This window comes from Vulpes vulpes, chromosome 13 (assembly GCF_048418805.1).
Source record: "Vulpes vulpes isolate BD-2025 chromosome 13, VulVul3, whole genome shotgun sequence".
NCBI classification, from domain to species: Eukaryota; Metazoa; Chordata; class Mammalia; order Carnivora; family Canidae; genus Vulpes; species Vulpes vulpes.
In genome coordinates this window covers 117,586,528-117,596,512 of record NC_132792.1, presented here as the reverse complement: position 1 = coordinate 117,596,512, position 9,985 = coordinate 117,586,528, and the positions used below count along the sequence as shown (strand labels likewise).

At 58.2% G+C, this 9,985-nt stretch overlaps 1 protein-coding gene across 1 annotated transcript; it reads left to right on the top strand.

The window, feature by feature from the left end:
- Positions 1-175: 175 nt before the first annotated feature.
- On the top strand, positions 176-7,852 carry UBE2Q1 (ubiquitin conjugating enzyme E2 Q1). Its single transcript, XM_025996913.2, has 13 exons — positions 176-676; positions 2,760-2,864; positions 3,165-3,269; positions 3,902-3,952; positions 5,150-5,290; positions 5,443-5,527; positions 5,756-5,816; positions 5,958-6,048; positions 6,166-6,224; positions 6,310-6,358; positions 6,514-6,609; positions 6,826-6,892; positions 7,365-7,852. The coding sequence occupies exons 1-13, from the start codon at positions 350-352 to the stop codon at positions 7,394-7,396; spliced, it is 1,269 nt and encodes a 422-aa protein (XP_025852698.2). The 5' UTR covers positions 176-349; the 3' UTR covers positions 7,397-7,852.
- Positions 7,853-9,985: the final 2,133 nt, after the last annotated feature.

Genomic DNA, 9,985 nt, shown 5'->3' with positions numbered 1-9,985 from the left:
ACGCGCCGAAGCGCGGAAAGCGCCGGGCCCAAAGCCCCCGGGTCACGTGTGGAGGGCGGCAGGCGAGCACCAGGGGGCGGGCGAGAGAGAGCGGTCACGTGAGGGAGGCCGGCGCCGCGCGGTCACGTGAGGGGCGGGGCGGGCCGCCGGAGCGGAGGGGGAGGGGCGCGCGGCTTCCGGCGGCTGGGGGCCGGCGAGCGGGGGGGCCCCGTCCCGGAGGCGGCGGCGGCGCCATCTTGGCGAAGGGGGGATCAGGAAGTGCGGACCGCGGCGGCGGCGGCGGCGGCGGAGCCCGAGCGGAGGCCGGAGGCTCCCGGCCCGCCGGCCCCGGAGCGGAGCGGAGCGGAGGATGCAGCAGCCGCAGCCGCAGGGGCAGCAGCAGCCGGGGCCGGGGCAGCAGCTGGGGGGCCAGGGGGCGGCGCCGGGGGCCGGGGGCGGCCCGGGGGGGGGCCCGGGGCCGGGGCCCTGTCTGAGGCGGGAGCTGAAGCTGCTCGAGTCCATCTTCCACCGCGGCCACGAGCGCTTCCGCATTGCCAGCGCCTGCCTGGACGAGCTGAGCTGCGAGTTCCTGCTGGCCGGGGCCGGAGGGGCCGGGGCGGGGGCCGCGCCCGGACCGCATCTGCCCCCGCGGGGGCCGGTGCCTGGGGATCCCGTCCGCATCCACTGCAACATCACGGTGAGGACCCCTGTCGGGGACCCGGGGCCACCCCGCACGACCCCGCGTCCCCCGGACCCGGAGGCCCGGTCTCCCTCCCGGGCTCGGCTCCATCCCCGCGGGGCCACTGGCTTCTGCGGCGGGAGCCTGAGCCGTGCGCCCGGAGTCTGCCAGGGACCCGGGGCGGCGAGGGGCGCCCCGACATATGGCGGCCGCACCGGTCCCTTTCGCTAACCCACATCCACACCCTGAAGGTCTTGAGCGGGCCCTGGCCACTTTACCTGCCGCCCGCGGAAGACCCTTTCTGCCCCTGCTGTCATCTCGGGGCTCGGGGCCTCTGCCCCGGCTCCGCTGCAGGGACCTCCGGGCCTGAACCCTGCACGATTCACTGATGCTCCCTGTTCTCTCGTACCTCTGAGGACGTTGCCACCTGTGGGATCCCTGCCCGGGCGCCTTTCCCGAAGCCCCCCTTTGCTCCCTGAATTTTACCAAGTGTTGGTTTCGCAGATCGTGGAGTTTTCTTTTTTTTCCCTCTTCTTTGGTTCCCTTTCCATTCCCGTGTAACCTCTAATTCTCCTCATTTTGCCCCAGCTGGTAGCAGATCTGCCACTCCCCTCCTGTGCCTTGGGTGGGTGCTTTTCTTGGCCACGATGGTGATGTGGGAGCACCATCTATTTGGTTCTGAGCAGTAACTGTCCCTTTTCTCCCTGGTGAACATTTCTTTATGCAAGAGCTTGCTGAACAAGGAGACACCCAGCGTGTCCCCTACCTATGTACTTTCTGACATCCTGGGGAGGGGGTCAGTGGCTGATAACTACCTGCTGTGATAGCATTCTCCCCTGCTAGGGGCATTAGCTGGGGAACCTGGGACAGCACCTGACCCAGGCGGGGGTCTGGGGAGAGACTGATGCTGGATGGTGTGGGACCCAGGGCCTGAGTGCAGTTTACACAGTTCTTGTGTTCTCTCCCTTTTTCTCCATCAAACCAGGTCAGGGTGTACGGCAAGCCTCAGTCTGGGTTGGATGGTGCCCCACCAAAACGCGTGTCCCATTTCTTTCTTCCTCCAGTTTTTTCCCACTAAAAAGTTGAGATTGGTGGACTGGGTGTGGTTAGCGAGGTGAAGATTTGAGTATCTTTTTTGTTAGGGTTTTCTAGCATTGAGGGTTAGCATCCTGAGAAAGTTAAGACCTTGGGTAGAAGTGGGTAGGTTTCCTTGACCTGGGTAGAACTCTCAGGAGCTGATTCTGTTTCTGTATTAAACTTCCAGCTCCTGGAGGGTATGTTTGTCCCCTTCTCGCTGCCCATCTCATGGCCAGAGTCTGTTTGTGGTCTTTGTGCCGGGAAAGAAGTCAGACTCTGTGGCCCCTGCAAAGGGGCCTGACTTGGGCCCCTGGGTTTGGGCAGAGGGGGAGTCTGGTCAGGCTGCATTTGGCACCGTGGCTCAGGAATGCTGGGAATGCTAGCAGCGTAGGCTTCTCCCAGCCTGCCATGTGGAGCCCTGCAGCCTACGCTGGGCGGAGAGGGTGGCAGGCTCCAAGGGAGCGGTATGGAAAACTGGTCTTCCAGGGCGTGTGCTGTGGGTAACCCACGTGGGAAGAGTCTTCCTGCTCCCCTCTTACATTGAGGTTCTGGGGACAAAATCCAGTTTGTGTCTGTTCTTCCACAGCTAATGTGGAAGTGATCTGCAATCTTTGCTTTTGTTCACTTCAGTGCGATTGTGGTGAGGGGATCCCTTCCTGAGCAGACAGTGGGATCTGAGGAGCCGAAGGGCCAGGGGGCTGTGTGCTGGGAGTGGGCAAAGCTGCACTGGCCGCGGGCTGGAGGGGCGGCCTCCCTCACTATTGGTGGTCTGCCGCCACTGTCTCTGACGCTTCCTCTTGGGAAGAGAAAAAAATGTTCAGACTGTTTGGAAAGGGCCTTCTCAGGAATGAGTTCTCCTGGTGTGGGGTTTGTTGGGAAGCTGTTCGGTTAGATACTGACTTGCTGAGCTGGGCTTCTGTTGGGGAGAGGAGGGGCAAAGAAAATAGAAACATTGGGCAAGAGAAGGCAAATGGAGCCTTTCCCAGGGTCGTGCGTTTTGACCCTTCTCCCGCTTTTTTCTCAGGAGTCTTACCCTGCGGTGCCCCCAATCTGGTCAGTGGAGTCCGATGATCCAAACTTGGCTGCTGTCTTGGAGAGGCTGGTGGATATAAAGAAAGGGAATACTCTGGTGAGGGGCCAGGGTGTCGGGTGGGGGACACCCTTTCTTTCTAGGAGACCCATGTCACGGAGACTCCCTGGAAAGGGTACATTTGGGGGCAGACTGCTGGGCGGGGGGTTCTCTGAAGCCGGAGGGGGAGCCTAGCGCCAGAGCTTCAGACCGGGATGGTCCAGTAAATGCCCCCTGCAGCCACATGGCCTGTAAGGCTCAGAGAACTAGCCAGCACGTGTGGGTTCAGGGGCTCGTCCGCACACCCATCCAGGTTGGGGGCACGGGGTGTTTGACATCACTGTGATCCTCTACCCCCAGCTATTGCAGCATCTGAAGAGGATCATCTCTGACCTGTGTAAACTCTACAATCTGCCGCAGCACCCAGATGTGGAGATGCTAGACCAGCCCCTGCCGGCGGAGCAGGTAAGCAGCAGAGGGGCCTGGGCACTATGGTGTGGGGCTGCCCCAGGACAGTACTCAGCGAATACCTGTTCGTCCTGATACACCTGCAGTCATTTCTCTCCACTTCTGGCTACTGCAAATATGTACCCATGTTGTGGTGCTCTTTGTCTCCAGATGGGCGTGTAGCCAAATAGAGTACCTTCTATTAAGATGCACGAGTGGGCAGGGTTTCCCCTTTTGGCAGGATGGGGAACATTTTATCATTAACAGTAGCAGTGGGTGGCCATTGGGGACCTAGGCTCCTTGTTGAGAACTGACAACGTGGCGTCAGTCTAGAGGCACCTGTGTAGAAGAGGGGTTCTTGGGAGAATCAGCCCAGGTGGTAGGAGGTAGGTAACACAGCCACTGTGCATCTCTTAATCTTTAGCTCGTGGTGGGAAGAGAAGGATGGGCTGGGCTGCCCGTGGAGTCACTTCCTGGGCAGTGGCTTCCACTCCCACCTAGCCTGAGAGAGGCTGGGCACTTGAGGGCAGTCACACCACCCCCAGACCCAGGGCTCCGGGGCAGAGGTTGGAAGCTGCCTGCTGAGAAGCCACTGGGGCTCTGATCTCTGCCTCCCCCCTCCCCACCCCCCCCCCCCCACCCTGTCACAGTGCACACAGGAGGATGTGTCGTCAGAAGATGAAGACGAGGAGATGCCCGAGGTAGGGTGGACCCCCTGGGCAGCATTGGCGGGTGACTTTTTCTGTCAGCACCACTGAGTGCTCCCTGTATGTAGCCCTGCGGTCTAGACCGGGCAGAGAAAGGATTAAGGCCAGATTTATTGACTTGGAAGAGCAGCCAGGGCGTAGGAGACAGACACCCCTACCTGTGTCTTTATGGCTCCAGGAGTCTTGGAGTCCTGCATCCCGAGTTTAATGGGGGGCTTTACCCGATCTCCCTAAGCTGTGCTTTTCCTGTAGGATAGGATTTGTGACGACCACGTGTGGTTGTCGGGAAGGCAAAGATAGGTGTTAAGCGCAGAATGCGCCGCACAGTGGGTGATAAGTGCTGAATCTTCATGATCTGGTCTCTGGAAACAGATGCTTTCACAGAATGTCACATAACGGTCAAGAACTTGGGCCATGTGGAATGGGATTCACCTTGTAGCTCTGTTGAGGGTGGTGTCACTGTGGGCATGGTGGTAACGCTCACTGACCTTAGCCGCCTGGTCAGGGCGGTGGGACGAACAGCCAGATAGTGGCGTGGTGATTGTAAGAAGTGGATGAGCCAGAGTGCAGCACCTAGTACAGCACCTGGCACGTGACGGGTATCCCGAGGATGTCATGAGCTGGGGTGACAGCCAGGGCATTAGTATTAACCGCATGCTGCTATGGCCTTGGGTTCGCTGCTTTTGTGAGGCAGGCGGCCTGTGCACCACCCCACATGGAGTGAACCAACTGCTGACCCACCTGCAGCAGGGTGAACAAGGGGCTCATTCCTTCCTGACTTCTGCCACCTCCCTTGTTCCACTGTCTGCAGCAGGGGCCTCCGTGCGCTTGATCCAAGCCCTATGCTGACGGGGCGGGCAGGACACTTCTGACCCCGAGTCTTCAGAACTCGGGCACTGTAGTGACCTGGTGAGACGTGAGCTTTGAGTCACAGTGTCAGCCACAGTTACTCGAGGAACCATCCCTGCCAAGGGAGAGTTTCAGGGGTGGCTGGAGTGGAGTTCTAGGGAACAAGATGGCTGAGTCCTGTTTGCCTTCCCTGGGTCCGTGGGTAGTTCTGCTGCCTGAGACTGATGGGGAGGAGATTGGCCTCGTCCTTAGATCACGGACAGAACGGGGACGGCCTGTGGCTCCCTGCACAACCTCTGCTGGTTCTCTCCTCTCCTGTCCTGCCCCGTGCCCCTGCCCCAGGACACGGAAGACCTAGATCACTATGAAATGAAAGAGGAGGAGCCAGCTGAGGGCAAGAAATCTGAAGATGACGGCATTGGAAAGGAAAATTTGGCTATACTAGAGAAGATTAAGAAGAATCAGAGGCAAGATTACTTAAACGTAGGTGCCTTCCCAGGAAAACTGGGCCCGGGGGCTGGTGGGTGCGGCTGCAGGTGGGGGGTCCTGGGACATCCAACTGGGAAACAGAGGCCTCCCTGGGGGCAGGGAGGCTGTGGTGTGTCTGAGCCTAGCCTGGTACCTCTCCCATGCAGGGTGCGGTGTCTGGCTCGGTGCAGGCCACTGACCGGCTGATGAAGGAGCTCAGGGATATATACCGGTCACAGAGTTTCAAAGGCGGTGAGTGTGGGTTGCACTGGGGCCTCGAGAAGTCCTGGGACACGTGAATGTGCGTGCACCCTTCAGGCCAGGAATGCAGTGCCCCAGCAGTGGTTTAGGTTGGGTTTGTGTGTCCATGTGGCCTAGACTTGGAGTCTTTGTCTCTGTTCTGTCAGCCTGGGGGGTGGGCTCATAGGCCGCTTGTACCCTGGACCTTCCCGACGGCCCATGTTGTCTTCCTTTCTTCAGGAAACTATGCAGTCGAACTTGTGAATGACAGCCTGTATGATTGGAACGTCAAACTCCTCAAGTGAGTGTTGACTGGGTAGTAAGTGGGGAGCAGCGTGTGTGGACGGGCTTGTGCCCCTGTGGCCAGCCTGGGGGAGCTGGAGCTGTCTCTGGGCTCCTGGGCTGGGACCTGGGCTCTGAGCTCACCCTTCTGGCTTCACAGAGTCGACCAAGACAGCGCTTTGCACAACGATCTCCAGATCCTTAAAGAGAAGGAAGGAGCTGACTTCATCCTACTTAATTTTTCTTTCAAAGTAAGATTTCTCTTTGTGGCTGCTCCCTGGTCAGCCAGGTGACTTCCTTGCCTGGTGGAGGGCCGTCCTGGGGGTGGACTCGGGCCCCTCTGACATCACCTTTGTCTTCCTTCACAGGATAACTTCCCCTTTGACCCGCCGTTTGTCAGGGTTGTGTCTCCAGTCCTTTCCGGAGGGTGAGTGGCTCAGCAGGGGCGGAAGGTAAGGAAGGCGTGGAATATGGCCACATATATAGCTGCCTCACTGACCTTTCTTCTGCAGGTATGTTCTGGGCGGAGGTGCCATCTGCATGGAACTTCTCACCAAGCAGGTGAGCCTGTCGGTCCCTCCTGGCTGGCCTGGGCAGGGCAGGGCTGACATCAGCATACGTATACACCCCTGTAGCCTGGGTGGTAGGCATAACTCTGGGCAGGAACATGCACAAGAAAAGCTAACCCTTCTTTGCTCCATCCCTCCTTGTTCCAGGGCTGGAGCAGCGCCTACTCCATAGAGTCTGTGATCATGCAGATCAGCGCCACGCTGGTGAAGGGGAAGGCACGAGTGCAGTTTGGAGCCAACAAAGTAAGGAGCCAGGCCCTGAGGCTGCTCGCGTCAAAGCCCAAGAGGGTGAGGCCTCTGGCGCCTCTGCCGAGCGGGCCTGGGGGGCAGGGCTGTGGGCAGAAGGTACCACAGGTCAGCAGGGCACTGTGCCGGGGCACCAGGTCTCTGGCTGGCAGCTGTGGAGGGTGGGGCAGGAGGGCCGCAGCCCGCCGTGTTCACGGTCGCCTCCTGCCGCAGTCCCAGTACAGCCTGACGAGAGCACAGCAGTCCTACAAGTCCCTGGTGCAGATCCACGAGAAGAACGGTGAGCTGCAACCAGGCCCCGAGGATGGCACTTCCCACCACAGAGCAAGAATCCCTTCTCTTGGTTTCTGAGCCGTTACTACCCCCCTGTCTCTGTCCCCCAGAGAAGGGCTGGAGGTGGTGACTCCCTTCCCAGAAAAGCACTGCCTGCCTGTTGTATTGGGTTGGGGGGTGGGAGGTGGCATCCTCAGTGCTGCCCTGTTCCCGACTACCCTTTGAGACAAAAGCTCACATCACTATATCCTTTCATGTCAGGCAGCTCATGTGTGTCCCCCCCACCCCCATAGTCCTGGCCTCCATTGGGCGGCTTCCCAGCCCCCATACAGCTGCTCTGCCCCCCCCAACCCCCACTGGGAAGCCCTTGCTATTGCTAGGATCTTTTCACCCCTGACCTTGGAGGTACCCTCCATGACTGGGCTGAGAGGGTGGGCATGGGCCTGCACCCCGTGACGGTCTCTTGGCTTTCTGTGCAGGCTGGTACACACCTCCCAAGGAAGATGGCTAACCCTGGAGAGCTGTCCCTCCCTCTTCCCCAGGCGCCACTGGACCAATTACCTTTGAATGCTGTATTCGGATCTCACGCTGCCTCTGTGGTTCCCTCCCTCATTTTTCCTGGACGTGATAGCTCTGCCTATTGCAGGACAATGATGGCTATTTTAAACGCTAAGGAAAAACAAAAACACAGACCTGTTTCAAGTACTTCAAGACTGACTTACAGACCAACCAACCACCTGGCTGGAACCCCTGCTAGCAGGCATTCTTATAAAAAGAAACTTTCGAGCCTCCTTATATTGCTGGAAACTCAGCTGTGCTCCAGACTAGAGCCTCCTTACCTATGCTATGGATTTTTAATTTATTTTCTCTTATTTCATGTACACTGCTTTTTTTGGTTACAGTGTATGATGGATGTGTATGAAAAAAATGTATCTTTGGGAAAACAATTACAGTTTGTTAATTTGAAGATGCTGGTCTTGACTCATCTTTCTTTTTCTTCCCACCTCCTGCCCCCCCCCATCCCCACCCCCACCCCCACACTGCCTGGGCGGTGGGGGAGGGGCAGGGTCTCGAGGCTGGGATTTCGCAGTGAAGCTCACCTGGCTGGCCCCCAGGTTTCTCACGAAGGCCCCCCGGAGCAACCTGCACCTGTCCCCTTGGGATGCAGAGCCTGGCCCACTAAACCACAACAGCAGGCTGGAATGATGCCCTTGATTCTTAGGATGACTTTTCTTAGTCACAGATGTTTTCAAATTTCTAAGAAAGTGAGGATGAAGGCTTGAGAGCCGCTTCAGAGAATTGCTTCTGAATGAATGGAGGGGGTGGGGGATGTGGTGCCGCCTGCTCCCCTCCCTCAGAAGGCTGGCTTCCAGCTGGCCCCAAGCACTCGGGCCTCTTCATTGGGCTTGTGCAGGAAGCTGGGCAGAGCTCTGAAGCAAGTTGGTGGCTTAGAGAAATGGGCTCTCTGAAGCTGCTCCCCTGAGGTGGGTCCCGCTGGAGTGGTCAGCCTCCAGGGGCTTGTTCTGTGCACCTGGGTCCTCACCCCGGCTCTGGGAACTGCTGGTCAGGGGAGAGTGGGGTGAGGAGGCTGTGCGGTGTTGCACGGACCTGCCTCCTGGCCAGCAAGCTTGCCCTGGGGCTGAGGTGGCCCCTTGGGACCCATCTGCCTGCACACTGGGTGGTGGGCAAGGCTGGTGAAGGCTAGTGTAGGGGAACTCAGACTCAGGACTGCTGGCTGCGCACCTGTAGGGCACCAGCACTCTGTCCTGCTGTATTGAAGACCCTGGCCATTTGGCCCCTTTTCTGTTAGGGATGCTGAGTCTCCAGCTCAGCCCTGTGCTGCTCTGGCTCTGCCCACACCCACCTGATGCGGGTGCTAATCCATGAAGAGGTTGAGATAAAGAGGGGCCCCGAGGGGAAACACTCCGTAGAGCTGAAATCTGGGTCTCCAGGCCTCTGTGGCTTTCCTCTGAACTTACCACCAGCCCTGGCTGGAATGTAGACTGTGTTTTTAGTAATGTGTACTGTGAGCTGTCCTCTGTATAATGTATTTTGTAATGTATTTTTCTCATCTACCAAAGGATGAAACAAATAAAATTATTTAAATAGTTTGGCTCTAATAAAATTATTTTTTCAAGATATATTTAAGTAATCACACCCAACATGGGGCTCGAACTCATGGCCTCGATATCAAGAGTCACAGCCTCCTTCAAACTGAAGGGACAGTGGGGCCCATGCCCACGGGCACGAAAGGAAGCGCCAGCCCCTGTGAGTTGACCACACCTGAAGAGAAGCCTCCACTTGTCCCGTCAAATTTGACCCTAATGATGGAAGGCTGCTGTGAGCAGAGTGAGCCAAGGCTGTAACAACAAATCAATGCTCTCCCTGCACTCGGAGGCAGAGGAAAGAGGAAACCAGCTCCTCTGGTCACCCCCCTACTCCTCAAAGTGGGGCTCGCAGGGGCCACATGAACGCGCGCGGGTACGAGCACAGTGGGTGCAGAAGCTGGGCTGGGGGCGGGGGGTGGCAGGCAGGGATGGATAAGTGAGCTCTGGAGGCATGCCATGCTTTGTGCACCAAGGTGATGGGTGTTGTTTCAATGCTTGCTGATTCTGGTCTGGAATGCCAGAAAAACACATTTTTCTGGTCTGAAAAACGCCAGGAAGGTCCCCCCCTCTTCTCCAGAGTCCCTTAGGGCAGCATCTGTCATGTTCTTGGGGCACATAGGAGGATCCCCTCCCTGCCACAGGCCTCAACCTCGCGGAGGTGTCTGCACGGTAGACAAGCTCAGGCAGCTCTCTCCTGAGTGGTGAGCTGGGGGCCAGGCCAAACGGGGGTTGCAGCACTCGGGGGCACCAATGGCCTCTTCACTCCCAAGGCCTCTTCACTATCCTTGCAATGGGCCAGAGAGGGGGCAGGCTGACGGGTCATGTGACTGGGAGTCTGGGAGGGGGGGAAGACCGCCCCCATCATTCCTCTATAACCTCAGCTTGCTTCCCTAGGGGATGCCAGGTCAGGGTGCAGCCTCCAGGCCCCAACAGGGGACAGGCGGGCAGGGAGCTGGGTATTCAAAGCACGAGGGATTCTCCATTTGAGGATG